Here is a 27,741-nt window from a genome sequence, read left to right on the forward strand (position 1 = left end):
CGAGAGAACTGAAGCCTTGCCTAGATAGGTTCTCTACCTTGCCTTATCGCCGACGTTCATTCATTCACATTTGGCGCTTCAGCCAGTCGCATGAGCGAGAACTTGGAGTACCTTCACACCTCAGATGGTAGTCGATTTCTCTCATCTTGCAATCTCTTCTTCGCATTCGTCCGTCTGTAAACGCCCAAAAGAGCCAACACTCGCCCTCTCCCTGTGAGGGATCTCTAGACTGTCCATACAAAGGCCTAATGGACCCCCCTCATTGGGCGGGTTCCTAAAGTATGGGCGGGCTGGTCCCTCCCCGAGTCCCCAGGCTCCCCTAACCCTTCCGCAGACCCTCCGTTACGGTGGTGCTGATGCTAAAGATGGCGACAAGAACCCTGAGGCCCAATTACAATGCTTGCCCTGTCTGTCCGTTTTGAGCCAGAGAGCCCTCTCGAACCATGTACCTCCACATGGAAAGGTGGCGGTGGGGTGACAAGGCATCGTCCCGGGCGGTCCACCATTGAGGCCCAGCACCGTAAGCGATATTTGATCAAAAATCTCGGGAGCCTCGACTATTCCCGTGTTACAACGACCTGTCTGCTTATACTACCTGGTAACAGGGCAATAGAGCAAACTTTGGGCATTTGCTCCTGAGGCTCGTTTGCGGATTGCCTGTCGATATCGTACGAGACTGGCATTTTCACTAAGCGTTGCTTTGTTGATGCAGGAATAGAAACATCAACGGCAATCCCACAGTGGCACCGTGGTCCTGAATGGTCCCATTTCTCGAGGTGTCTTATCTTCGGCTCTCGCTTGAGTATGTCAGATAAGGGTCCCGGGGAGTCCGCGCTCAAGTCAGTCCCGCGACTCGACCTTTTGAACAATGGACCTCACCTGCCAACTTAGGTAAGTAAGGAACAGAATACGGATACATATTATTAAAACTCATCAACGTCTGTAGCCTGTAGGTATGTACTGAGGAGAAATACGACAGTATCGCGCCCAAAGAGATATCATAGTAAAAGCCAGTACCTAGTCACTCGCGACACATCCGCTCGTTGCATGCTAAAAGGCGTTCGCGAACGGAACTATCGAAAGCGCCTCTGTCAGTGTCAGGTACGGGCAGGTAAGGTACCTAAGGTAGGGAAGGTACTTGTCCGACCACTTTCTAGCAGGATGCGCGCAATCGACAGCTTTTGTAGTGGGCCCATCAAGGTTAGCTTGTGTCCTCCATCCGTACCTAGGTATGGAGCACCCAGCTGCCATGCCTGGCGCCGGCCGGGGCCAAGTGGCTTCTTGATTGCGTATGCCTGTCAACCTCCACTGGGTTGCTCTGCTGCTTTGCTCCGTGTCACGTCAACACCACCTGGGCAGACAGCTTGACAGGACCGCCTCTTTTGGCTTTAGCCTGGCTCCGTCCGCGCTCGCCGGCGGCAGTTCTCAGCCAAGCTTGCTGATAATCGTAGCCTTGTCATCATTCAGCTCAACATTGTAATCCCGGGAACTCTTTCCCACAAGGACGCAAGGTCGACAAATATTTACGCGACATCACCGCCAGGCCCACCATGGGCACCACGATGTCAGTCATTAAGGTACGCTTTCATCCTGCTGCAATCAAGCTTCTATCTCTCTCCGCGATTTTCTCCCGATATATCTCCTGAGCTAATCTTTTGTCGTCATATGTCTAGACCTTGATCGTGCCTGCCATCATCTCGCTCATTCTTTTCCTCGTTTCGACCTACGTTGCCCTGCCGCTCTGGCGCAGATGGCGCAGTCGTTATAGCCAATATCTACCTCTCGATACCATATCGACCTCGACTGTGTCATTACGACACCGCGTGCAAAATGCGATTGCAAGGATGATGGTCCCGTCAACCTGGCGGCGGAATGCTCATGAACGACTCGTCATCGCGACCGACGCTTCCGAAGACGGTTATTCGTCAGAAGATGGCGAGGAGCTTGGGGAGGTTGGTGAAGATACCCGGAGAGCTCTGACAGAAGATACTCGGCGAGACAGGCATGACAGCACGAGGCGCTTGAGCCGAGAGTAAGTCGAGCAATGCTCCCCGCCTTCGTATTCTATTCTTTCTGTCGCCTGGCCTCGTAACTAACACATGTGTCTCTGTGCCAGCCTGGAAGAGGGCTTTAGAGATGACAGTGACGATGAAGATGATGGAGCTGGTAATAGGCGGTAGTCATCAATCTAATACGCACTTCAGCCTCGCTTCCATGTACCGGATGCCTAGCCTCGTTATCGGCCACGAGGACACTCAGCTGAATATTCGCCTTGCCTTTCCATCATACGTATGCCTTGCTGCCGCATAAAACCCCATTTTCTTCCGCCTGCATGCAATGTAGGTGGTGGATGAACATGGGCACGCGAACTGGTAAGCCTTCGGCCGAGTTGGCCGATCTAGTCAGCCTGTCACCAAGAGGCTAAGCCCGCGATGTCTCTCTCGGCAATCGCTTGTTCCAGGAAAGTCTGCCATGTCAAGCGACCCAGATCTCGTACTTCGCACCCATCCAAGTTCAAGTTCTGGTTCCGCATTACTAAGGCAGGCATTCGGCAAACGTGGGAATCAAGTGGCGATAAGGGGTGGCTAAAACTGCATTCATTTCAATGCTGAAATCAACATCAGCTGAACCTTATGCCGCCTGCCAACCTGCCTCACTTTGGTTGACTGTCTCGCTCCATCTCTGCTCTGTTTGGTCTGAGTTGGGGTCAGGCGCAACCACATGTCCGAAACAAGCACCGCTCAGGCGCCCGGTGTTTCCATCCTGCAGGTTTCTGCACCTTACCTAGCTTGGCCTGTCATGTTTCTCTCTTTCGCTATCGGAGACGGCGGCTCTTCTATCCTTATTTCTTTTTCTTCTTCTGCCCCTCCTCAGCATGGCATCTTACTCTTGTTTAATGTGGTAAGGAGTGGGATGAAGTTGGTGGAGGTCAGCAGCACCGAAATGGTTCCTCCTCCTGGAGGACTGGGAAGAGGGGCACGCATTCCTTCTGACAAGCGTCAAGCGTCACACGCTCTCCAGCCAATGCTCCATGTTTCCCAGAAAGGTCAGACCAAGACTAAATGCCGCCAGCGCACATGTCAAGCATAGCCCAGCGAGTCGGCGGCACACCTTGTACTCAAGGTATGGCTCCGTGCACCATGCCTTTTTTCCTGAGAAAGACATGGCTGACCCGGCAGAGGATCCGGAACGGTCCAACGGCGGAGGTCAATGTCGAGCCATCCATCTGCAAGGCACGATTAGCTTTCCTAAAGTCAGTGGCTCTTCCTGTCCGGGTGTTTGTATTCTTTTTCCCTTCTTTGTTATGTTCCTCATCGTCTTTGTTCATCACTGTTCGACCGCCGTTTGGTCTAGCAACAAAGGCTTCGGTTAGTCCGGGACTCGTTTTCCTCTAGCAAGTTTTCTTGTTTCCGACGCTGGGTCTTATAGCGAATCTCATGTCCCTTTCCCGCTGGAGACGATGAACATTTTCAAATCTGTTATGCGGAAGCAGGAGATGGCTTCGAATCCCGCTGCCGACGACACCTGCTGCGCAATATGTTACGAAAAAGTAGGCGAGGCTAAGGAGGAGGGCGACAAGGAGGTCTGGCGATATCTCCCCTGCGGCCACCGCTTTGGCGGCGACTGCATACAACACTGGCTCGGCGTCGCCAGCGTCGATGAGCCGCACTGCCCTTGGTGTAGGGTGAGCATGCGGTGCGACTGTGGACATCCCGTGGTGCCGACGACAAAGGCGACGCGCAATTACATGTACTGGGGCTGGATGCCGTGCGAAATATGTCACACGCAACTACAACGTACTCGCAAAACATCTAAATATTTTCGCGGTCAGCTTCTACCGCGGCTCAACTCCCTCATCCACTCGCTCGATCACAACATGGCGTCCATTCCTCAAGAGGTGCCCAAGGAACAGGAAGAAACACCAACAAAAGAGCCTTGGGAGGATCGTGAAGTATGGAGGAGGAAGTGGACCGAACATTTTATCCAAGAAGATCGGAAAGCTTCTGGATCGAAATCGCCAAAGAAATAACACCAGTGGGTGTGGTTTCCGTCTCTTGGTGAGACCGGAGATACCAACGTCGCGGGGCCTACCTAAGCAGAGACATGGCGACTTCTCTAGTGCTGGGAAGTTCGGCTTGACACCGCCGGCGTACACAACGATGAATGCACAAGGGATAGGAATGCACGGCGGTGGCTTCTAAAGGCCGGTAGACTATGGCACCATAGCGGCTGGTAGGACTGGCATTATGATAACCAAGCCAGGTCTCTACACAATAGTTTGATGGGAGCATCATGACTTGGGCGAAGCCTCATCAGTCTTGTTATAAGACAGCAGATGGTATAGGTGACGGATCTCATTTGTCCAGATACCTGTAACGAATTTCGAGCTTTTCACAACAATCTTGAACACAATTATTTTCTCATAGGGTATTGGAAATGAAACCTCAAGGCTATCTAGAAGCCAGCCTTTCTCGACCGACATGGACTGCTTCACGGTGATGCAAAATCACCAACCACCTAGGCTTCACTCCACACCTGTCGACGTCACTCTGGGAGACTCAATACACCCTCTGACGTCCATAGCATCCACCATATTCCCAGAGATCTTGAATCAAGAAGCGAAAGGGGGGAAAGTGAAGCCTGTCGGGACATTATCCAACTGGCCGGCCCTCCAAAGCGGTCTCACCCTCTCTCCCTTCTTCTGCGCATCCCCGGGGACCTCAGGTGATGGCGGGGTAGGCGCGAACTGTGAATGGGGTGAGGTCTCCCAATGTGGACACGCTAGGCAGGGGTGGATGCCCCGCGCTAAAGACTCCCGTGCCGATTTCTGCAGACCATCTTGCTGGCAGCGCCTGCAGTGCAGCGTGGCGGCAGGCATTGGCAGGCATGGACCACCTTTGCTCGGTGCCTTCTCCCTGCCAGTGGTAGCACCACGCACGGCGGCGTACCGCACACTGCAACGCACCTCTGAAAGGCAAGATCGCGTCGTTTCTCTGTCCACTTTACGCGTCTACACCAAAAGAGGTAATCAGCTCCCCCCCCCATACCTCTCCGCCCGTACCCAATATCCTTTCATCAGTCAACTGCAGCCGGGTGTTTCTTTCTGTTTGTGTGACTCCCTGTACCTATAAGGTTTTTATTTAGGACGGACGGACGGCCACTTCGCTGAGAGATCGAGATTTCGAAAATGCGATTCAAAACGGAGCTCAAGAACATCCGTACCTTTTCCAGTGCGTTTGAACCCACAACACCCCAAGCCTGCCTACCTGCTTGCCGGCCGGCCGGCTTTGCTGCAACCTCGGGTTCCCTTGTTGACTCTCTGGCCGTTTCCTTTGCTTTACAGAGCTCACAGCTGCCCTCAACTCGCTCGAGAAGATCGCATGGGTTCGCCTAGACGATGAAACGGCACGATTCACCGTCATTCCCGACACGGGTTCTCAAGTCTGGTCGTAAGATTGCTGCACTCTGACTCTGGTAGCGTCTTGAGAAGCTATGGTTGCTGAATCATGGCTCCAGTTCTCTACCCATGGACTTCATCTTTGACAGCTACCACATCCAATCGGCCGAAGACCACAACACCATCAACCTTGAGCTACCACTGCAACCTCTCCAACGTGCCCTACGTTCTGCGCTCAACAGCACCTCTGCCTCGTTGCGTCTCACCAAGAAGGATGGAGTCCCCGTACTGTCCATGACCATCACGACCACGACGAACGCCTCCTCGGGGTCAGGTCTCCCAGGCCGCAACGCCGCCTACGCCGGTCTTGAAAATGATCCTTTTGACGAGGACGACCAGGGGTTCGCCGCTGAGCATCTAGAGACGTCTCTGCGCCGCGAGCGCGAGAAGATCATCACCCAGGACATTCCCGTCCGGGTGCTGCATCCAGAGACGGTAGAGACAATCATGCAGCCCACGGTGCGCGAGACAGACGTGCACATCACCATGCCGCCTCTGCTCCAGCTCAAGGCCATCTCGGACCGCTTCACCAAGCTCGCGCTCTCGTCCGGCACAAACTCCCGCGTGAGCCCCAAGCTGGAGCTTAGCGCCAACATGTTTGGCAACCTGAAGCTGCGGATCGCCACCGAGGCCGTCGACGTCTCGAGTACATGGTCGGGACTCGTCAATCCGGAGTTGGACCCCACGCAGCTGGAGATGCCCGTTGAAGAGCACCCAAGCGTCAAGTTTAAGGAGGGTGGCCCGGAGAAGTGGGCAACGGTGCGGGTAGATGGCAAGGACTGGAGCCGGGTGTTGAGTGTAGGGCGGCTCGAGGGGAGAGTCGTTGCTGCATTCGCAGACGACCATGCTTTGATTCTGTATGTTTACGTGCCGCAGTATGACGATGCCACGGCAGACGACGCCGTACTGACCGTAAGAGATCCCTTGCATGCGCTTAGGGGAGAACACTGGCTGACTACTCACAGTACTACGTAACATCGTTCAGCGCATGAGCTGTTTTGCGTTTTCGAACTGTCAAGGAGGGTACTGTAGTAATTTGGGACCGGCGTTCAGGTTTATGAAAAGCAGGAGCACTGAGGTAGATGTCGGCGTTTATGTGAGCCCCAGTGGCTGGGTGCAGACCAGTTTGAAGATGAGGCCGATACTGGGATTCTATCTTCGCAAAGTCACTAGTTAAAGGGTCTCTACCAAGCCATAACGGGCTATGGATTTGCATATGGTGACATTGTGTATGTTATCCAAATGACCAGGCACAAGTTGCTTGCTGGTTCTCGTTTAACGCTATTTTGAGAGTGTATGTTCTTGTAAACTGTATAATGTGCTTCTTTGCGCAACAGAAGCGACGTGGGTATCATTGTTCTGTCTCTTCGGTCTCACCACGCTCACCAGTCTACCGACCTTTATCGACGGCGCTCATCCGGACTTCGTCGGCGGTCGCTCGACCGCGGCCGCTGACCCTCTCTGCTCCTGCTCCGCCGTCGATGCTCTCTCGGCCCGCGCTCTCGCTCACCACCCTCACGGCTCCGGCTTCTCGCCCTACGATGATGCCGCCTCTCCCGTCCCTCATCACGGTCGCGATCCCTGCGTTCTCGACCACCGTGTTCCCGTCCTTCACCACGGCGATGGCGGTGCCTCTCCTCCCCGCGATCCATGTCCCTTTCCCGACTCCGCCTCCTCTCGCCATCCCTCCTCCTCTCTCGCCGGGGGCTACGACTCCGACTCCGCCTCCGCCTTCTCTGCCTATCCTCATCCCGATCCCTGCGCTCTCTCTTCTCACTGACAACGAGCCCGCCCTTGGCCCCTTCCTCCTCTACAGGCTTCGCATCACCAGCACCAGCACCAGCACCACCGATCCCCCTTGCCCCGCTCACCTCAACGGCATTCGCGCCGGACGAATCCCGCTGCGGCACAGGTAATCCCAGCGCGCGCGCGAGCGCATCCTCCTCGGCCTCTTTGATCTTGCGCAGCTCCTCCTTGCGCGCGCGCTCCTGCCTCTCTTGTTCCGTCTCGCCTTCGACCGCTCCTGCGTCGTCGCCGTCGCCCTTGGCGTACCAGTTGAGATCGCGGCCCTTTTGCCAGCGGCCGACGGGGGCTTTGAGGCTGTGGCCGAGGTAGTTTTCGCGGTGGGAGGAGTTGGCGACTTCGTCCCAGCTGAAGTTGACGCCGCCGCGGGAGCCGGATTTGCGGACGCTCGAGAGGAGGTCCATTTTCGGGGGCGGTTTCGATTTGCTTTGAGTTCTTGATTTGGGTAGCGGTGCTTTGATTTTCTCGTGATGAAATTTTTGGTAAGGGATTTCCGTTGAGTATTAATGGTATTTGATGGTGTTAGGTTTGACAATGGTCGTCGTTGGAGAGGCTCCATTCAAATTGAAGGTCTTGAAGCTTGAAGATGGTCGGCAGGCAGGACTATCACGTGATGACACGCTCCCCCACCACCCCCCGGGCAAAAAACCCCTGTCGATTCAGCCCCTGCAGTCGAACAAGCTCCGGCCCCACGATACAAAAGTTGGAGAGCTTCCACTCCGGCTCAAAAAGCTCCGCAATCCGCCCTCCGAACGTCACCCACGCATACCCAGCACAAAACGACTCGTCAACAACTCATTCGACATACCTTCCTCCAACGACCAAATCCCCCCCTCCACAATGGCCAACCCAAACGACCCGCCCCTGGACGAGATCCAATGGCGCGCCCCCGATATCGCGGCCTCGATGCAGGGCATCCACTCCAACAGCGTGCTCTTCTACTTTGCCGAGTCGCCCTTTTTCGACCGCCAGTCCAACAACGCCGTCATCACGAACCAGGCCATGTTCAACCCGGCCTTACTCAAGAACCTCGCCACGCGCGAGGCGTTCGAGAGCGAGCTCGACAAGATGGCCGGCCTCGAGTTCAGGGTCCTGCACGCGCCCGCCGACATGGTCATGGGCACGGGCGTGTGGACGATTGTGAAGCAGACGAGGCAGAAGAACCTCGACCGCGGGCGCATGGAGACGAAGCCATTGGCGTATTACTTTGTCGTCGGCGAGAATATCTATCAGGCGCCGACGCTGGGCGATCTTCTCAGTTCGAGGATTGTAAGTCCCCACTTCCCTCCCTCTCTCCCACGAGAGATAGCATTCTTCTTGAAGGATGATGGAGTCTGACACAATGCTAGGAATCAATTGCCGAATCAATGAGAAAGGTTCTTCCCGCGGCCGACAGCGTACGCAAGTGGACGCCCTCCCTAGGCCACGTCTACACCCAACCGACGCCCCCCTCAGCCCTCGCCCGCGCGAAAGATGGAGCGGCAGCGGCAGCAGCAGACACACCCGCCGCCGAAGGCGCAACGAACGGCAGCAAGACCTCGGCGGGCGGCAAAACAGGCAGCAACAGCAAAAAGGACTCGACGGCCAACGCGTTGGACAGGCTGGCGGAGGAGTCCTTTGCGATCCATATGCGCCACGGCGGCGACTACTTTGACGAGAACCCGATCACGGGCAGGCCCGGCGACTTCCACTTTGCAAGCACGGGGCGCAAGGACAAGATTGCGCCGCCGCCTCCGCCATCGTCGGCACAGCCCAAGCCGGTGATTAATACTAAGTTGGCGGAGGAGGCCAAGAAGGAGGGTAAGGAGGGCAAGAGTCCCAAGACGCCCAACGGACCGAAGCCGAAGAGGAAGAAGAGCAAGATTGCGACGCCGGCTACGACGCCTGGCCCGTCTTCGTGAGAATTTGCCCCGGAGGACAAAAAGTAAAAAAGAAGAAGAGATGGGATTCGACTCACTCATAGCGTTTTGATTTAGTAATGATACCCCCTTTTTGCCTAGGAAAGCATGCCTTCTATTGGTTTTCTTACAGAGAGAAAAAGAAAAACACAAAAAACAACAATGGTCCGACCGATCGAGGAATCGAACTTGGATCCCGAAATAGACAGGAGTCTTCACTGTCTAACCGGGGCCTCTGCAGCCCGATGAACCCCTCGACCATACGGCCCAGGTACTTGTTGTTGGGAGCTGGCGATGATTCATCGGCTATAGAGCCTCGCGGGTATCCTGCAGGTATTCCGGGGCGTCCCTCGCAGTGGATTGGGCTCGCGTACACTTTCCATCTCAGAACCTACCATGACCTGTGATTAGGAAAGAGGCGACGTACAGAGCTATAGCTAGAACAGGCATCCCTTTTCAGCCCGTCCCTCATGTTTACTTAAGGATCATGTACAATTCAAGCAGAGATCTGACATATATGGAAATCTATAGTCTTCGGCGCTCTTTAGACCCCTAGAAAATGGTATCAAACATCATCGCTGAACTGCATTGAGCCTCTCTGAACCCCCTTTTCACTCCTCATCATCCTTCACCCACCCACTACTCTCTCTCAACCACGTCTCCCAGGTCTGCAACCTCGGCTCCATGCCCCTCAACATCGCAACATCAGCCTTATACCCTTCCTCCTCAAACCACTCCATACTCCTCCCGGCATCCTCAAAGGCCCACCTCACGCCCCGACCGACAACCCCCCACGTCCTCGGCATCCTCTGCCCCACAACCCTCTCAAATACCTCCTCCGCCTCGTCGAAACCGATCTCATCACCAGCGAGCCCCAGCGCCCTACCACCCCATCCTCCTCCTTCATCCTCAGTACCAGGACCTTCTATCAGCGCCCGAGCCGCAAAGAGCCCGATATCCCTCGCGCTAACAAGCTGCATCTTCCTCCCACCCGCCGGCATCGTCGCCCACAGCCCGCCCATGACGGAGCCCATAACCCCCGCCTCAGCACGGTAATTATCCATGAACCCGGCCGGCCTCAAGATCGTCCACCTGGTCTGCGTGCCGCGCGTCTTGTCGCGGAGGTAGACCTCGACGCGGTGCTTGGCCGCAAAGTGCGGCACGGGCGTCGGGTTCGTCCACGAGCGCTCGTCGCCCCCGCGGTCGACGCTCGAGAAGACGATGTGCGGTATCTTGTGGGCGATTGCTGCGTCGATGAGGGGTATGGCTTGCGCTTCGTCTCCGGGTGGGACGGTTACGAGGTAGAGGGCGGATATGTCTGGGTGGGAGGCGAAGATGGGGGTCGGGTTTTCGGGTGTGCCTTGGATGAGGGTTATTGGTGATGATGTCGGTGTTATTGTTGAAGAGGATACTGATGATTGACGATCTGTGAATAGTTTGAGGAGGGCTTGTGATTTGGGAGAGGATGGGGAGCGGGTGAGGGCGAGGATTTGGGGCGGGTTGGGGGTTGAGGCGAGGGCTGCGATTGTTGCGCTTCCCGTCTGGCCGGTTGCGCCGACGATGAGGATTGTTGGTGTTATAGATGTCATTGTTAGCGATGGTTATTCTGGATTGGACTTTCATCTGGACTGCTCTAGATTGTTATTCCAATGTAGCGAGCGAAAGGCGTCTTACATATAGTATAGTGAGAGTGTAGATCATGGAGACTTTTCGGGTACTTTGACTGGCGTCGTATTGCGCTAGTCTTTCTATTCTAATACTAGGATAAATACCGTGAGAAGATCACCGCCCGAACGTTGCGCAACAAGAAGAAAACATTTCGGAGACTTTGTTATTTTGACTTTAGTGATTTTCTGCCAAGACTGCAACATTACGCGCACTACATTTCGCCCTTACTTCGACTACGATTCTCCCAGGACTTAGACAACACAGCCCCGAGCAATGGCAAGATGAGCGCCATGAGTTCACTCTGGATCGACACAAGTGACTGTATTGATAAATTGCCATTGCGACTTTCTGTCGAAGGGCTCGAAACAGTGAGGTCTATTTTCCGATCTCAATTTGTTCGCCAGGCTTCTCTTCAACTGGCTTCTTCATGGCCAATCTTCTCTATAGGCAATTTTCCTGTTCCCATCTATCTATTTCTCTCGTTCATCCTCATTCTTACTATTCAACAGGCTACACCAAGGGAGTCAATGAGGCTCGGCCTTAGTTGATAACGTAGCCTCCGTCGACGGACAACGAGGCGCCGTGGATAAAAGACGCCTTAGAACTGCAGAGGAATAAGACGGCATCGGCGACTTCCTGCGGCGTTCCTTTCCGCTTCATTGGCGCTACTGCGATCATGGGATCATCTGATGAGACTTCACTTGTCATGGGCGTGCTGGATTGTCTCGGTCAGTTCTCATGATCAACACCCTTCATCCGGTTTTCTCCCAGAACTTACTCAATGATCCCTGGACACACACAGTTGACGCGGATATTATACTTTGCATACTACTAGCTGTCAGACTTGGAGTCTCTCGTCGTAGAAGGAAACCCACATCGATGGCATCGCTTCTCGTCATACTTAAGATAGCCGCCTTGGATGCGTTGTAGGCTGCTATCATTGTTGTTAGCTGTGGTCCTTCACACATGGAAAAGAAAGAGGCATTCTCGGCTTGGACTCACGTGTCTCTGGCCGGCTAACCAGGCTGAGATTGCTCGCAACATTGACAATGACCCCCCGGTTCCCTGGTCTGCCGTCGTGCGTCTTCATGGATTCCTGCTTAATCATATGCGTGAGCTCCGCCCGCGAGCATAGCCATGTGCCGCGGTAGTTGATGTTGGTGATCTCGTCAAACTCGGCGGGCGTCAGGAGGTGCGACGGTGCCTTTGGTCCAAACATGCCTTCAAGTTACCGTCAATAATCTTCCCGATATGCTTAGGGATGTCGCAAAACAATCTTGAATAGACTCACCAGCACAGTTAACTGCATAATCGATCCGGCCCCATTCCTCTACAACATTCTCCATGCACGATGCAATGTCCTCGTCGTTGCGGTTGTCAATCTCCATGACAAAAGTGCGCGTCTCCCCGTTGGTTTCCCGGCACATGCGAGCCGTCTCCAGCGCGCCGTCCTCATCTCTGTCGAGCAGAGCGATGCGCTTGCAGCCCTCACGGGCGAATGAGATTGCCACCTGGCGGCCGATGCCTGAGTTCACTCTGTCAGTCCCGGGCTTACATTCCATCTCATCCTCCCTCTCATCCATTTCTTGATTTCATAATTGGATGTTATGGCGTTCAAGAGCCAGAGATTTTGACGTGTGACCTTACCTGAAGCAGCGCCTGTGACCACGGCGACGCCTGAGAAGAGTGTCATTTTCATCTCAATCTCGCGGAGGGCGCTCATGCATTCGTCAATGAGGGCTTCGTTTTCCTTCCAGGTCGACCTTTGCTGTTGCAATATCATCGGAGCCAGGTCCGCAAGAGGGAAGGGGGACTCTCTGTAAGTAACGACGGTCCTGTGACGGGTACGGGATTGCGTAAGAGCTCTCTAATCCACACTCGAGCAGAGTGAATTCCAAATTGAAACGGCTATGTAAACAAAAAATAAGTTTGGCGTATGAATCAGCAACAGGTAAAGCTTGTTGGTCGTCGTCACGATAGTCGGCTATACCTAATCTGCTATCTTGGGCTTCACTTCGGCTTCGTTCAGAAAGATTATAAATTTGGTATTCCTTCGATGAACGAATAGAATCGACGACAAATGACACTAGAACAAACGGAAAACGTCCTTCTCGAAGGAAAACGACAGTACAAGTCAAGTCTCGCTCGGGCCCGGCCACGGGCGTGCATCTGCAGCTTTACCCGCTTCACAATTTCCTTCGTCCGAAATTCCCTTAGGGCCACCCGTGTCCGAGTGCGTGTGCCGTGTATTACTCGAGGCCTGAATCTCAGACTTGTCTTCCCCCCCTCCCCTTTCATCCGCGAACGCGCCGATGAAGACAGAAAGACGGAGAAGGAGGGAGGAGAACGCATGGTCCATACTGAGTGCGAAGAGAACCCCTGTGTCGGAAAAAGAAGGTTCAGGTTTATGAACCGATTCAACCGGCCCAGCTCGCCACGTGTTTGGATCACCGGCCGGTTTTGACTCTTGTTTTGGGAGGTTTGGCATTCGGGCGAGGAGGAGTTTCCATCCAAAGGTACCGTCTCACCCGATTCGCTTATGTAGAAGCGGCTCTGCCGGTACGACTGGCGAAGGACTGAATCAGAGGGGGAAGAACTGACTCTAGTCGGCCCTGTATTGTAGTTTCGACTCATTGAGAGAAGCCGAATTTTTAACACCGTATATCAACGATTCATTATCGCCGCCAAGGTGGAGATGACAGAGTAACGGTGAATGTCTTGTGACCCATTCTATTCTTTTGAAAATATGCTTATACCAAATTTTGATTCCCCCGCGTTTCATTCAACAACCCATCCCTTACCAGCAACCCTGCGCTGCACGACCTTCTTCATCGGCAACGGCCACCCCTGACCACCGACCCCTTCGGCCCTGAGGTACGGCACAACCCACACCTCGCGCGTATTCGCCGTCGACGAAATCTCCTTGACCGGCTTCCCGTAGCTCACGAGCGGCGTGCCCTTGGCCAAGCTCGCGAGCTGCCCGCCCGTGACGTCCGTAAGCGCGAGCATCCTGGTCTTGGGCGTCTTATTCACGTCTGCGCCCTGCGTCGCGCGCTGAAGCTGCGAGTACACGACGAACTCGGGGCACTCGGCCGGGCTGAGGTGGGCGAGCGGCGACGTCGGGTGTATGTAGATGTACTTCTCCGCGCCGTGGCCGACGCCGAGCGGCGAGAGCGGGATGTAGGGCACGTCGATGGCGCGGCCGGGCTTGCGCGTCACCTCGGGCGGCACGGGGGCCTTGTCGGCGCGGAGGGCGACGTGGTCGATGAAGCCGGCGGCCACCATCTGCTTGAGGTAGGCGACCTGCTTGTCCGAGGGAGCGTCGAGCCGGTCCTGGTATTTGAGATTCTTGAAGGCGGGGATGTTGGCGCGGAGGAGCTCGGTGATTTGCTGGCGCAGCTGCGTCACCTCCTTCATGACCTTGTACCGGACGAAGTGATCCTCGCACCACTTCTCCGTCGGGTCATGGGCGTACTCGCCGACGACCTGGAGGAGCTTGATGGCGTCGGACCTGTCGTCCAGGTAGCAGAAGTTCTTGTGCGCGGCGTTGAAGAGGCGCCTGATGTTGGCCTGGCGATCCTCGGCGATGATGTCGGCGGTGCGGCGGAACTCAGACTCGTCACGCGCCTCAAGAGAGGGGATTGCCTGGTGTTCCGGGACAAAGACCTCAGCGGCCGAGAGCGCCGCCACCATCATGATGGTATACGGCAGGCAGTCGTGCTGGTGGCCGACAAGGAGGATGCGGGCGAAGCGGGGCGAGAGCGGGAAGATGGACATTGTCGATCCGATTTTTGTGATTTGGCCTTCCGGCGCGATGGCCGAGAGGTAGGTGAGCAGCTTCTCGGCCTGGCGGAGACCCATACGGTTCGGCGGCGTCGGGAAGGGGAAGTTGACGACGTTGGAGAGGTTCATCGCCTTGAGCTGGAGCACGACGCCGTCGACGGGCATCCGCAGGATCTCGGGGTCCGTGAACTCGGGCAGGTCTCTCTCGTAGACGGCCGAGGAGTAGAGTCTGTAGCAGTGACCGGGCCCCGTACGACCGGCACGACCAGCGCGCTGACTGGCACTGGCCTTGCTGATCCAGCCGATTTCGTAGGTTTGCACTCCGCTGAAGCGATCGTATTGGCGTTCTTTGGACCGGCCACAGTCAAAGACGTAACGGATGCCCGGAATCGTCAAACTGGTTTCCGCAACGTTGGTTGCCAGGATGACCTGACGGTGGTTTTCGGGAGGATCCTCAAATACCCTCATCTGCTCCTTAGTTGGCAGGAGAGAGTAAAGGGGTAAGACTTGCATCTTCATGGGCCCCGTTTCTCCCTCCTCTCCTTCAATTTCGAACTCCTTGTCGTCCTCGTGCTCCATGTCCTCATCCTCATCGAGGCCGTCATCGATGTCGGCACCGATGGCATCGTCAACCTCGCCAAAGTCGATATCTTCGACTTCCATAGGCGCATCGGTGGCTGAGATCTGGACCTTGGGTGCGCTGGCTTCTGTGAAGCCACCAAATGCTTCCCTCAGGCGCTTGCTCAGATACCTAATCTCGTTTTGGCCGGTAAGGAACACCAAAAAGCCTCCTGGCGGTAGCTTCCGGTGACCACGCATAATCTTGTTAAAGGCCTCCTCGACGAAGTCGGACTGTGTCCGCCTTGCAAAGTGAATCGTGACGGGATGCTGCCGTCCTTCGACTTCAACCACAGGAGGCGGGGTGGGGAATAGTGTGGTATTGTTGGTCATGTCTTCGACTCTTAGCGTCGCGGACATAATGATGATCTTGAGTGGCTTGATCGAAGGATCGACCTTGTCGTCGCCCTTGCGAATATTATTGATACGACTCAGCATTCCAATGAGGATATCTGTGTTGACACTTCTTTCGTGGGCTTCGTCGATAATGATTGCCGAGTATTTCTTCAGAGAGAAGTCTTGCCCCATCTCTCGCAGCAACACACCATCCGTCATAAACTTGATGGCCGTCTTGGCCGAAGCTGTACCCTCGAATCGGATCTGGTATCCCACTCTGTCCGAGTGGTCGCCTAGTTCTTGCGCAACACGTTTTGACATGCTCACGGCAGCAACTCGTCGGGGTTGCGTGACGCCAATCATGCCCGGAGTAGCAGAGCCAGGAGAACCGTACCCAGCCTCGTACAAGAATTGCGGCACCTGAGTCGTCTTACCGGAACCTGTAGAACCGCATACGACGACAATGTCGTTATTGTGAATCATCTCCATAATCTTCTGTTCCTCAGCGACCACCGGAAGTTTCATGCGGACTTCCTGGATATCTGGCGTTCTCGTCACAGCAACGGCGTATGCCTTGCGTGCAAGGTTTGTTGTCGGCTGTAGTTCCTGAGGTAGTGGTTCCTGCTCAAGCGGGCGTGGCTCAAAATTCTCTGGCCTGGGAATTTCCAGTGCTGTGGAGGCCTCTGTTGTTCCTTCAAAACCAAGGGCTTCGTTTCTTTGCGCAAGAGCCCAAGCCTTGAAGGCAGACTGCCTTGTGCTGGTAGACTCTTCTTCATCGTCCTCGCTTGCGTCTTCATCTTCGTCGTCTTCCTCAGACTCTTCGGATCCTTCGCTTGATTCTTCAGACTCCTCGGCTGAATCGTCATCCTCATCGCTTGAATTGTTCTCTGCGTCATCGCTCAAACCATTCCATTCGTCCTCTGCATCCTTCGCTTTCTCCGGTTCAGCGATGGAGAATTTGGAGGTCACGCCGCCTCTCTTTTGACGCTTCTGAAGCACTGGTCGTCCTGAATCATCGACATCTAATGGACGCTTCAGACCAGAGCCTACAGATGCGGCGAGTTGCGGTTCCGGCTTTAATGCAGGTGCGGGTGTAGTTGTCGGTTCAGGTGCTGGTACTTGTGGAGGCGGTACTGGTGTTGATTTCGCTTTCGCTGCTGATACCGGCACAGGTGCCTTGACTACAGCCTTAGAAGCTTTCGGCTTGGGTGCCTTTGAAGTGTCATCTACGCTGTCGTCAGAATCCACCTCGGGGGCCTCCTCTCTCTCCTCATAAAGCAGCTCCTCGGCATCCGCGTCGACTGCCAACCCGGCGTTCTTCTCCCGCAACGCCCTCGTCAAAGCCTGGCGTTTGGACTCCTTGCCCTGGCCGAGAGTCTTGGTGCTCGTGAACAAGCTCGTGTCGACCTTTTGCTGCGCGAGCTTGGCGAGGATTTCGCGATTCTCATCTTTGCGAAGCTTATTGGTGATGTACTTTTCCAACCGCTTCGCCTTCTTGCCGCTGGCCTTGGCACCGTCTCCTTGCAATTCGGCCTTGAGCTGCGCTCTCTTTTCCTGGAGACGCTTCTGGTCTTCGGGGAGAATCTCATCCGCATTCGAGTCCTGGGGGATGATGCCGTTCTCCTTGGCCCTCTCGCGGGCGAGCACCTTGTGCTTTCGTTGCCTTGGGACGAATTTTCCCATCTTGATTTGTGTGACAATGACAAGTTCGAATTTGTCTTCAATGCAGATCCTTCGTGGCGTGAGTGGTGCTGCTTTGGACCGAAGCAAAAGTCGCTGTTTCTTATGCGGCCTCTCACCTCACTGGGAAAAGTTTAGGTGGATGAGACTGAGATTCGTTGCTGATCCAGGTGAAATTAGATCAAGCCGTGGAAGCCTAGAAAAGCGATCGAATTTTGGAAAAATGCGTTGCAAAACAATTGTCAATACCGCCAGGAAATTGGCATTTTAACAAGGGTATCAAGATTAGGAGATGCACGTGAAGTAAAATCTCATGTTTCTCTCACTCAACGCTGAGGGTCGCTAAGATGCGCCGCCAAATTCTGGAAATTTTTGGATGGAAAAGGTTCTGCCGGGTTGACCGCCGGGTCTCCAGCTATTTTGGGCCTAGTGCGGGGCGATCCACACCCTTGTCACCCGCTGCTGTGGGTTCGACGAGTCCCTCACTGGCTGCAGTCCGAGTTGACCTACAAGTCCAACTTGAGACTTTAATAAACGATCTACATCATACGCCTACACGATCAAATAGTAAAGTCAATTCCAAAAATCGAGAAGACTCAACATAAAATCATTCTACCCTCCCCCCCAAAGATACTATCTCGGAACACCCAACACGATGGAACCTCAGGGAATCAGAGAAGAAGCCTTCCCCGCACGAAGCAGGCAGGAAACGGGAACAGTAAACGGCGTCCCAACAGAAGTCACTTCAGTCTCCTTTTCCGACAAGTTCGTATTGACAATCTCACAAGACGGCAAGCTCTCACAATGGGTGCGTCCTCGAAGTTTCCCTGGGCTTTATCCAAAATTGATTTTACTGACCATTCTCAAAGATCCAAGTACCTTTGCAAGCTTCCACAGGCGGCATGGTTGACCTGAGCCTGCCTTCAACCAGCCGGGGCCTTCTTCCATCGGTCCACCTGACGCCCAAGACTCTTCTCGGAGGTGGAGGTGATGAGAGAGAAACTCTGGGGCAGCTCTACGCAGCACAGATTGCCAGTCTCATGTCCACGAGAGACCCAGAGGATCGCAGGACGCTCGTGGTGGGACTGGGGCTCACTAAGGTCGACACTGAGCGGGAAGCTTTTTTCGATACAGTCGAGTTGGTTCAGAAGGTTCTGTGAGGTACCTGCCAGATAACGTGGTAAATCTCGAATTGGAAACCTGCGATGATGATAGCCGCTTCTGCAACTAGTCTCTGAACAGAGCATACGCTGGCTGAGAAGCATCTCGCTGATGGAAGTCGAATGCCCTTTGGTGGGAACCAAGCCTTAATATCAGTGTTAGTATGCCATGAAGGTATCGCACGAGTAATAAATAGGCCTCGAAACGAAGGCTGGGTTTATGAGTGGCTGGTATGATTGATATAAACTTCAAAAGTTTACAGCCCGTACAGTATTGCCAGCAACATGGGCGTGGTTCAAGTCTGAAAGCCGTAGTGGCGCCTAAAAACTCAAAGGAATCACCGGCTTGGTACGGATAGTATGTTTCATTCCTGAAGGCCAAACTATTCCATAGTGCAGGACGCTTCAAAACCTTGTTGACTGCGGTAGTCGTGATAGACGTTTTGTGTGCTTTCATCTGGTAAAGACTGGCACACGGGTCAACAGCTTATCTATGAAAAGTAGGAGGTATTCAAACTACAGAAATAGAACCTGCTATGAACCGAACACCTCCGCCCTCTGTGACGGTACGTACAGTGTCAGGGTCAACTTGCTTTTTCCGCATCCACAATGACAGCCATACTCGTGGCGGTGAGCCGGGGGAGACAGTCGGCACAACAAGAGACAACGCAGTGCTACAACACGCCTACAAAGTCGGGCCACCACACCTTTCCCCCACGTTCAAGTAAGCCTCGCATCTGATAGGCGAGTCCAGAGAGGTCCTCAGTCATGCCGGGGAGCGCGAGCCGTCGGGTTCCGACGGGCTGGATATGCAGACCAGAGAAGATGACAGCCACCTTTGACATTCCCCGGGCCGGCACAGGCGGGAACGGCTTCCGGCATATGGACAGGTGCTGGCGGCCAAGGGAAAAAACACCTCAGACTACTACGTTCTCATCACCGACAAGAAGACATGAAGAGGCAGTAGTGGCGGTCAGGGAACGGAACGGGAGCGCGCAGCTGTTGGCGGCTCAGTGTACACGAAGAGAGGCCGACGTTGCTCAAAGGATGGTTCCCTGGCAAAGCTTTTCCTCTGATGAAGCAGGCTAAGAAGTATTTCATGCTTGACTTTCTTTTAAGAAACTAGAGTGTTCATGTTCATGAGAAGTCACTGAAGACAAGTATTGTCATTCAAGAGAGCGTTGGTATGCTCAAGACCTTACCATACCTCGAAAACATCGACTAATCCTCTGGACAAAGCGGCGTTTGAGTCTTTGTATCTACGTGATACATAAAGCAGCTGCCTCGGTCACAACCACGGACATGTCGAGGAAAGATCCCCCCTCGCCTCGACCACCGCCGAACCCACCACCAAGTCCGAGTTGAGACACCCTGTCTTCGTATCTCGGTTCATGCTTGGCGAAAGTTAGCACATGATTACATGCTATCGACATGACAAAAAAGCTAACATAAGGTTACGTAGTGACTAAAATATACATGGAAAGAACAAGGTCTTGGGTAGCAACTTGTTCACGTTGAACAACACCAGAAAACTTATATATGATGGAGACGTGCTGAGATACCGAATACTCCAACAGTTATAGGCATATTCTCACAATATCAATCTTCAACACCGGGCAGTCTTTCATAGCCTAGACTTCTCTTTAAGCACCCATGTCCCCTCCCTAATCTCAAACTCTCTCCCCTTCTTCCATCCAAGCCACTCCTCGAGCGCCTTCTCACCACCATCACCAGGCGTAAGCGGAACGCCGACATACCCTTCCCCCTCAACACCAGGCCCCTGCCCCCGTCTCGGATCCTTATCCTCGCCGGCCGCCACAGCCAAACACGGCGTCTCTACCAACGTCACCGCCGGCCTTTGGTCACCTTCCCTCGCCGGCTCCGTCTCGAGCTCGTGATACTCCAACACGGGCGTACAACACGCATCCGTCCCGTCAAACACCTTCTCCCACTCCCCTCTCGTCCGGCTCTTAAAGATCTTGGTGAACAACTCCCGCAGCTCCCCCCACCTCGCCCGATCGAACCTCTCCTCCTCCCACCCCTGCCCCGCCAACCCGAGCCCCTTGATAAACGCCGCAAAGAACTGCGGCTCCAGCGCCCCGACCGCAAAGTACTTGCCGTCCTTTGTCTCGTACGTGTCGTAGTACGGACATCCGCCGTCGAGCATGTTCCTCCCGCGCCCGTTGTCCCCGAGCGGGTTCTTGAGTGCGAACCGCGGGAACGTGGCCAAGTACGCCGACCCATCCACCATGTTGGCCTCCACGACCTGGCCCTTCCCACCGTTCCTCTCCCGTGCCAGCAGCGCCATCAGAATCCCCTGGAACAGCGTCGCCCCGCCGCCTGCGAAGTCGGCCAAAATGTTCCACGGCGGGTGCGGCTTCTCCCCGTCCCGGCCGAGCATGCTCAGCGCCCCGGACACAGCGAGGTAATTGATATCGTGCCCCGCCATGTCTTTATACCGCCCGTCCCTTCGGAACCCCGTCATGCGGCCGTAAATCAAGCCCCTGTTTGCCTTTTCCAGGACCTCGGGCCCCAGCCCCAGCTTCTCTAGCACGCCCGGGCGGAAGGGGTCGATGAGCACGTCGGCCTTTTCGGCCAGACGTTTGACGAGAGCGAGGCCGGCGGGCGATTTCAAGTCCACGGCGACGGAGGCCTTGTGGCGGGCTAGCATGTCTTCCGTCGGCAGGGGCGTGCGGCTTCCCTCGATGGCACGGTCGACGCGGAGGACGGAAGCGCCTGCGTCGGAGAGGAGCATGCCTGCAAAGGGACCCGGTGCGAGGCCGGCGAATTCGAGGACCTTGATGCCTTTTAGGGGCGGAGGGCCGACCATGGTTGCTAGGTAATTCACTTAGACGATGTTGAAGATGGTTGAGTGTAACATGAGGATAAATGTAAGAAGACTTGAGATAATGACAAGGTCTTTATGTACTTGGTTCTAAGTGACTTAGTACTTGTTTGTAATACTGTAAGAAATCTTTACGGATACATGTAGATGAAATTGTTGCAGAATTGTGAAATAAAGAAGTCCCGGTTGTGAGTTGTGACCGAGACATGAGCCCGGTAAACTTAGAGTTGGGGAAGCTCCCAAGAAGCCGAGGCAGTGTCCGCCTCTGGGCGGGTGGTCGGAGTTGCTGAAAACAAGCAACTCCTAGCACTGGCACCGAATCGCGGGGGGACGGGACGGGAGCTACTGTGGGGTCGGTGAGCACCTTATTGCCGGCGCATGATGTACTCGGTGTGGGGTTCCTGAAGATTATGTGAGGTGGTTGCTTGAAATGGACTTCAACACAGGGCGGATGGGATGGGACGAGATTTCGTTGGCCCTTAAGTATTCCGTACTTTTATCACTTTTGAGAGTGCCAAGCACTCCAAGTGCATATCCACAAGAGCAGCCCTTATTGAAGTTTATTCCTTCTTAAGTGGTGATATGTGATACAATTCATGCAGCCCCTACGTACCTATACTCTAGTGTCTAGGTAAGGTATACTTCTGTACATAAGGTAATAGACATAACAACTATCGGAAAGAATAGATGATTTGGCATTGTAAGAATATTTCCCCCTTGATACCTAGATATGCCTATCGTCCAAGATTGTAGATATATTTTAGATGTTCATGCTTCAGATCAGTAGCAGTACACTCGCATGAGAAATGAGAGCAATTCCTAACACTGCCCAGACAGCATTCAACATGACATATTCTCCCCAAAAAGGTATCTTGCAAATTATTGTTCACGAACAGAACCATCGCACACAATACCATTCAGCCCAAGCTCCAAAAAGCGCACTCAAAGATTCATCGAAACGCCGGGATCAACTCCATTCAGCAGCTCCACAGTCTCCTCCCACACCCGCCCCTGCATCTGCTCCCCCTCCTCGCCCTGCATGACCTTCGGGAACCGCACGACGACGCAGTCGCTCATGTACCGCCCGTGGGCCTCCTCGCCGGCGAACGCGCTCGCTGTCAGGCACCGCGACCCGACCTCGGCCGACCGCGCCAGCAGCTTCAGCCCGACCTTGACGACGATCGTCAGCGGGAAGGGGATGTTGCGGAACAGCGCCGTCGCGCAGAGGCCCGGGTTCAGCGTCGTCACCTGCACTCGCCCCTTGCCAGACGCGTCCGCCGCGATGGCCATCTGCCGCGCCAGTATCACCTGCATCAGCTTCGACGTGTTGTACCGGTCCGTCAGGCTCTTGTTGGTGTTGAGGGCCTTGTAAATGTCTTCCTCGTTGCGTTCGTGGAACTTGGCCTGCGGGGCACGAATTGCGTGTAAGTGGATGAAAACTCTCCCATGATACTACCACGCGCAGTATGAGGTAGACATAAGGGGGGAAAAGCACAACAAAAACTCACCATTTGACTCGCATCCGAAGCGACAATCACAATCTTGGGCGTAACATTATGCGTCTTGCCCGTCCTCCTAAGCACCGGCAACAACTTCAACCCCAACAAAAACGTGCTCAGCACGTTCACCGTAACCGTGCTCTCCCACCCCTCGGCGTCGACCCTCTTGCTCGTCGCGATGCTCGCGTTCAGCACCGCAAAGTCCAGCCTCGGCAGCTTGTCCGCGCGCGCCGCAAACTCCTTGACGCTCTCAAAGGACGCCTGGTCCAGCGGCCACACCTCGACGACGCCGCGCCGGCCCGTCGTCAGCTCAATGTCCGTCTTGGCCGCCTCGCCTTTGTCGGTGCTGCGCACGGCGAGGATCACCTTGGCGGCGTTGAGCCGCACAAAGTGCCGCGCCGCTTCGAGGCCCAGGCCGACGTTGGAGCCCGTGACGATGATGGTGCGGCCGGCGCAGTCGTCGGATGGGTAGGGGAGCTTTTTGAATTGAGAGCGGAGGAAGTCTACTGCCATCATCTTGGCGGCTTTCTTCTTCTTCTTCTTCTGCTGGTTCGTTCCTCACTTTAAAGTTTTGGAGCCCTGGATACTAAGCCTATTTCTTCGAAGAAGCTCTGTAGCTGAATTTCTTACAGCACTTGATGTCCGCGTCTTTCGGTTAATGACGTTCTGGTAAGTCGGTAGTTTGCAGTTGAATATGGAGCAATGCACGCAGAGAATGAACAAAGAAAGGGAGGTAAGGGAGGGCACGGTGAGTTTATCAATACCATCTCCCCCCCCCCCCCCTCTCTCTCTTAGATACCTACCTTTACGGCCTACCTTTCCCCTTCCCCTCTCCCGACCTATCCGTCTAGACCTTGTCTAGACCACTCTCTCCCAGAGCTCAAGCTTTCCCATTCAATGCTGCGGGGAAGGGGAGGGAACCTCGAGACGGAGAGTGAGTGAGAGAGAGACAGAGCACGGAAGCTACCCTGATGCTTCCCGCTACCCGGGAAATGTTTCACCAAGCTCAGCGAGCAAGCATTGACCGACGTGGAACACTAACCTGCGCACTAGCGCGACGTAACATGAGGTGAAAAAGCCAAAAAGAGATGTTCGTTAACACGACAAGTAGCGAGTACGGAATCCGGGCGAATACCCGTGTGCATGCGTGTCTCCAAGACGTATCCGTACCTCTCCTCTGCACCCAATCTGCTCATCTCTTATGCCATAGTGGCTGGCATCCGGAAGTATGAACGTTACTTTTATACCTATATCCGCCCCACGCCAGCTTTCCTTCCATACGCCAAACGGAATAACGCCAGGAGATCCTAATCTAGGTCAAGGTTTAGTTTGATTGCATGATCTACCGGATCTTGGTCAATTGGAGTAGTCTTGAATCCGGAGCCAACGGCCGGCCAGCCGGATCCCTACTACGTAAGAGGGACGAACGTGCGTCTCGAAAGATCGTCTGAATGATGATCTGTAGAGCATGATTGATAACGCCCCCTAGAGTGTCGCAAACCAAGCACATGCCAATTCAGAGAGGCTCTCGACTGGAAAGTGAGGCGCGTCGCACAGGAACAGGAAAAGCGAATTGGGAACGTGGTCTTTCATTGCTGCCTCTCTCTTGCTATATCCTCTTTGGCCATCTTGATTCAGTCATCATCACAAGCAACAAAGGTATGCCACTCTCATTAAAGGACTATCACCGCAACCGCTGCTGTCCGATTGTCTACCGCCTCCCACGCCTCCAGGGTCTCCGCCGACGATTTTTGGGAAGATTTCACCGCCTGAACGCCGCGCTCTTTCTAGTTTTCATGCCCCCGGAAGCATGGGGCGGCCAGCATCTCAGCAGGCAAAAATTTGAGTGCTTCTCAGAAGCCACTTTGTATGTCGTCTCGCGTCTCTTACTGGACCTGGCTGACAATCTCGCTGGCCTTGCCAAGGGACTCCACCATTTGCTGGCACTCCTTTCTTCTGCGGATGGTGAAGTCGCTCTCCTTGAGCAGGTCGTCCAGAGTATCGGTGCGGTACATGTTCTCCAAGAGCTCCTTCTGCATCTCGTCCTTGGTGAATCTGCCCTACTGTTAGCTGACCAAACCTCACTGACGAAACTTGGTGTGTGTACTCACTGAACAAGGGTAAGCATGATGGCCTTGGGCACCATGTCGATCATGGTCCGCCTCACAATGTTGTAGTAGGAAGAGATGAGCAGCTCTGTGCATCATGGTTAGCGTTTTTTCGAGTCAAGTGAAACAAGGGAGACATACTGATGACTTCCACCTCAATGTTCTCGCGCTCTGACAGCGTTCCGGAAGCCTTGAGTGTCGGCGGAGGAGCCTCCATGGCTGCAGCCTTCTTCTTGTTCTTCGCGGCGAAGAAACTGCCAAAGAAGCCTCCGTTGGCGGCATCTTCAGGCACAACTGGGCTGGACGCTCTGGGAGTGCCTCCCGGGAGAGGCTTGCCGGTCTTTGGGTCAACCTGGACGGGCTTGGAAGGGTTGTAGCGCTCATTTACCATAGCCATAGCCCTGTGGCCGTTCAAGAAGTCAGGGTGACCAGTATTGATGTAGCATGCCTCCATAGCCACGAGATCCTTGACTAGCTTGTTGGTGGGTTCCATGGCCTTCTTGAAGAAGTTGATGACCACGGTGTGAACCTTCTCCTTGAGGGAAGGATACCTGCGGTACAGCGCCTTACCTAGGAGCTGAGACAGAATGCGCACCAGCTCATCGTAGACGAGGGACACGCACTTCAGACTCGGGTCTTCCAAACGCTTGATTTGCTGCTTCACAATCAACTCGAAGGCAGTAGTGCCAACGAAGAGAGCCGGAGAGGAACCGGACGAGTTGTACAGGATCGTTCGGATATCAACATCCTTGACCACGTCGAAGGGATCCACAGCCTTGACACCGTTGGAGTATAGCTCGTGGAACACGAAGCTGATTCTCGCACCACCCGACAATTCCGTGCTGGAAAGCTCTGTGTTGTTGCCGTCCAAGACCGTCCGCCACTCATTTGTGAACTCGGTGATGATGTTGAGAACAATGTTTGCGCTGTTGCCCAGCATGCTAGGTCCCAAGCTGTCCAGCTCGGCAGAGTACTTTTGCAGTGAGCTCGAGATGCGAGCCTTGATGTCGGGCAGGGTCTGCTTGATGTGCATCATCAGAATGAGGTTGAGCTTCCTTGCCAAATAGGGAGTTCCGCAGTAAGAGCTCTTGTTCCTGTATGCCTTGTGGTTGTCGAAGAAGTTCTTCTCGTTCTCCAGGGCTGCCATAATCGGTTTCTTGTTGTCGATATCTCGCTGGCCACGGTTGACCACAGGGACGTATCCCAACCGCAAAGGAATAATGCGTCCAGCCAGAATATCAACTACATCAGTGCCCTCGTCCATAAGATCCACCTTGGTGAGAACACCAATCGTTCGCTGGCCCTCAGGGTCGACCTCACGGGCGAGCTTGAGACCGTCGGAATTGGCAAGATCGATATTGGCAGCTGTGACGGCGAGAATGATGGCGTTGGACTTGGAGATGTACTTGAGAATCATGTCGCGGATCTGGCGCTCGATATCGCGGGGCTGGTCTCCGACTGGCACTCTGGTCAGACCTGGCAAATCGACCAGGGTGAGGGTAAGAACGTTCGGGGAGTAAACTCTCAAGTTGATGGGAGCGGGTGAAATGCCAGCGTTGCGGCCGACCTTGGCCTCCGTTTCTCTGCTAATCTCATCGCGAATCTTGTTGAAGTCGTAGAATTTTTGGCCAGGGATATGGAGGAATTCGCCCCATTCGTCGGCGTTGGCCGCCTTGTCGGTGCTGTTTTCCACCTCCTCGACGCCATTCTGTGAAGTCGCGGGACGGTTGATGAGTTGCAGGACGAGGGGTCGACGGGTGCAGATCCCAGAGCCTCGGGGCAAGCTGAAAGGATCAAAGTTGTTAGATGCCTCGAGGGCTGGAAGACATGTGATGGCGGGGCCGGGTGGTGGTTGTCACACTCACAAGTCTCTTCCTACGATGTTCTCCAAGACGGAACTCTTACCGCTAGACTGACTACCGACGACGACGATTTGAGGGAGATCGATAGGGTTGGTGACGCCAACTGTTGTGAAGACATCCTGAAGCTTGTTCACGAGGCTGAGGGGCAGCGCATAGTTAGCTTCCAAAGTGCATCGAGGGGTCGAGAGGTGTTGCTGGGTGTCACGTACGTGATCAAGGCGGGATCCGAGATACCACCTTGGCTGGAAGCGGGGGGCGCGCTCATTGTTGCGATGCGGCGTGGGACTTTGGGGAGATGCGGTGGTCGTGTGTTGGGCAGAGGAGAGGGTCGAGTCGAGGACAGACTTCTTTGTCGAGAGTAGTGTCGCAGATGGCTCCTGAATCGCAATACGTGGAAGCTCCCGGAAAGGGGGGTTGGGGTTCGAGAAGGAGGTGAGGAAGAGGGCGGGAGCGCAGAACAAGTCGAGGGCAGTCGTTGTACCACCTTTGTGTCGGCGTCGACGGGTATGTATATCAGCAAAGATGCGAGGTATCGTGCAAGTTGCAAGTTTGCAGGTGTTTTGGTTGAGGGATGGTGGGAGGCGGACGTCGCAAGCACCGGGCCCAGATCACAGATGTCAAGAGCCTATCCGTACTTGGTACATACGTTGTTGCTGCTGCTGTCCCGAGACTGAGAGTCCTGTAGGTGTGCCTAGGATCCCTGACGCACCAGCCACATGCGTCCGGTCCCCACCGGTGTCGTAGCCCCCTGTCACTCTGCCTACAACCAAAGGCGCAGCGAAACAGCATTTGGCGGGGCGTTGGGCTGGCAGGCGACCTCCCACTTCTCCCACTTGGGCACAGGTGTCACACGTGACGGGCTGGCCTTAGGAAGGTAGTGTACACGGCTACGCACACCGAGGACAGCTCCTGACACACCTTGGTCTCATGAGAAGCACACCTTGGGTACGCCGTACACCGCACTTCTCACACCTTTAGACATTTCGGAACAAAATGTAGGTGCCTAAGCGTACGTCACTTGTG

At 54.6% G+C, this 27,741-nt stretch overlaps 13 protein-coding genes across 13 annotated transcripts; 6 read left to right on the forward strand and 7 right to left on the reverse strand.

The window, feature by feature from the left end:
- Nucleotides 1–1,550: 1,550 nt before the first annotated feature.
- On the forward strand, nt 1,551–2,180 carry CCOS01_00729 (uncharacterized protein; the record flags this gene model as incomplete). The annotated part of the gene is made up of 3 exons (XM_060448926.1): nt 1,551–1,577; nt 1,674–2,032; nt 2,117–2,180. 3 exons carry the CDS (start codon nt 1,551–1,553, stop codon nt 2,178–2,180), a joined length of 450 nt encoding a protein of 149 aa, XP_060320364.1.
- A 541-nt stretch (nt 2,181–2,721) lies between these two features.
- On the forward strand, nt 2,722–3,090 carry CCOS01_00730 (uncharacterized protein; the record flags this gene model as incomplete). The annotated part of the gene is made up of 1 exon (XM_060448927.1): nt 2,722–3,090. The coding sequence occupies one exon, from the start codon at nt 2,722–2,724 to the stop codon at nt 3,088–3,090; it is 369 nt and encodes a 122-aa protein (XP_060320365.1).
- A 370-nt stretch (nt 3,091–3,460) lies between these two features.
- CCOS01_00731 (uncharacterized protein) lies at nt 3,461–4,030 on the forward strand (the record flags this gene model as incomplete). The annotated part of the gene is made up of 1 exon (XM_060448928.1): nt 3,461–4,030. The coding sequence occupies one exon, from the start codon at nt 3,461–3,463 to the stop codon at nt 4,028–4,030; it is 570 nt and encodes a 189-aa protein (XP_060320366.1).
- Nucleotides 4,031–5,188: 1,158 nt separating this feature from the next.
- On the forward strand, nt 5,189–6,450 carry CCOS01_00732 (Hus1-like protein; the record flags this gene model as incomplete). Its single annotated transcript, XM_060448929.1, has 4 exons — nt 5,189–5,231; nt 5,345–5,450; nt 5,518–6,370; nt 6,424–6,450. 4 exons carry the CDS (start codon nt 5,189–5,191, stop codon nt 6,448–6,450), a joined length of 1,029 nt encoding a protein of 342 aa, XP_060320367.1.
- A 408-nt stretch (nt 6,451–6,858) lies between these two features.
- CCOS01_00733 (kinase phosphorylation protein) lies at nt 6,859–7,665 on the reverse strand (the record flags this gene model as incomplete). The annotated part of the gene is made up of 1 exon (XM_060448930.1): nt 6,859–7,665. One exon carries the CDS (start codon nt 7,663–7,665, stop codon nt 6,859–6,861), a length of 807 nt encoding a protein of 268 aa, XP_060320368.1.
- A 436-nt stretch (nt 7,666–8,101) lies between these two features.
- CCOS01_00734 (MED6 mediator sub complex component) lies at nt 8,102–9,162 on the forward strand (the record flags this gene model as incomplete). The annotated part of the gene is made up of 2 exons (XM_060448931.1): nt 8,102–8,530; nt 8,611–9,162. The coding sequence occupies 2 exons, from the start codon at nt 8,102–8,104 to the stop codon at nt 9,160–9,162; spliced, it is 981 nt and encodes a 326-aa protein (XP_060320369.1).
- A 608-nt stretch (nt 9,163–9,770) lies between these two features.
- On the reverse strand, nt 9,771–10,748 carry CCOS01_00735 (uncharacterized protein; the record flags this gene model as incomplete). The annotated part of the gene is made up of 1 exon (XM_060448932.1): nt 9,771–10,748. One exon carries the CDS (start codon nt 10,746–10,748, stop codon nt 9,771–9,773), a length of 978 nt encoding a protein of 325 aa, XP_060320370.1.
- Nucleotides 10,749–11,367: 619 nt separating this feature from the next.
- CCOS01_00736 (short chain dehydrogenase) lies at nt 11,368–12,610 on the reverse strand (the record flags this gene model as incomplete). Its single annotated transcript, XM_060448933.1, has 6 exons — nt 11,368–11,542; nt 11,606–11,655; nt 11,703–11,761; nt 11,830–12,048; nt 12,119–12,352; nt 12,475–12,610. 6 exons carry the CDS (start codon nt 12,608–12,610, stop codon nt 11,368–11,370), a joined length of 873 nt encoding a protein of 290 aa, XP_060320371.1.
- A 995-nt stretch (nt 12,611–13,605) lies between these two features.
- On the reverse strand, nt 13,606–17,247 carry CCOS01_00737 (helicase associated domain-containing protein; the record flags this gene model as incomplete). Its single annotated transcript, XM_060448934.1, has 1 exon — nt 13,606–17,247. The coding sequence occupies one exon, from the start codon at nt 17,245–17,247 to the stop codon at nt 13,606–13,608; it is 3,642 nt and encodes a 1,213-aa protein (XP_060320372.1).
- Nucleotides 17,248–17,899: 652 nt separating this feature from the next.
- Nucleotides 17,900–18,404, forward strand: CCOS01_00738 (uncharacterized protein; the record flags this gene model as incomplete). Its single annotated transcript, XM_060448935.1, has 2 exons — nt 17,900–18,052; nt 18,114–18,404. The coding sequence occupies 2 exons, from the start codon at nt 17,900–17,902 to the stop codon at nt 18,402–18,404; spliced, it is 444 nt and encodes a 147-aa protein (XP_060320373.1).
- A 1,624-nt stretch (nt 18,405–20,028) lies between these two features.
- On the reverse strand, nt 20,029–21,234 carry CCOS01_00739 (CoA-transferase family III; the record flags this gene model as incomplete). Its single annotated transcript, XM_060448936.1, has 1 exon — nt 20,029–21,234. One exon carries the CDS (start codon nt 21,232–21,234, stop codon nt 20,029–20,031), a length of 1,206 nt encoding a protein of 401 aa, XP_060320374.1.
- Nucleotides 21,235–22,191: 957 nt separating this feature from the next.
- On the reverse strand, nt 22,192–23,264 carry CCOS01_00740 (short-chain dehydrogenase; the record flags this gene model as incomplete). The annotated part of the gene is made up of 2 exons (XM_060448937.1): nt 22,192–22,653; nt 22,758–23,264. The coding sequence occupies 2 exons, from the start codon at nt 23,262–23,264 to the stop codon at nt 22,192–22,194; spliced, it is 969 nt and encodes a 322-aa protein (XP_060320375.1).
- A 1,370-nt stretch (nt 23,265–24,634) lies between these two features.
- Nucleotides 24,635–26,983, reverse strand: CCOS01_00741 (vacuolar protein sorting-associated protein 1; the record flags this gene model as incomplete). Its single annotated transcript, XM_060448938.1, has 5 exons — nt 24,635–24,803; nt 24,860–24,944; nt 24,998–26,640; nt 26,722–26,856; nt 26,928–26,983. 5 exons carry the CDS (start codon nt 26,981–26,983, stop codon nt 24,635–24,637), a joined length of 2,088 nt encoding a protein of 695 aa, XP_060320376.1.
- Between the last annotated feature and the right edge of the window lie 758 nt (nt 26,984–27,741).

This window comes from Colletotrichum costaricense, assembly GCF_030867565.1.
Source record: "Colletotrichum costaricense strain IMI 309622 chromosome Unknown Scaffold_1.1, whole genome shotgun sequence".
In the NCBI taxonomy this organism is placed as follows: Eukaryota; Fungi; Ascomycota; class Sordariomycetes; order Glomerellales; family Glomerellaceae; genus Colletotrichum; species Colletotrichum costaricense.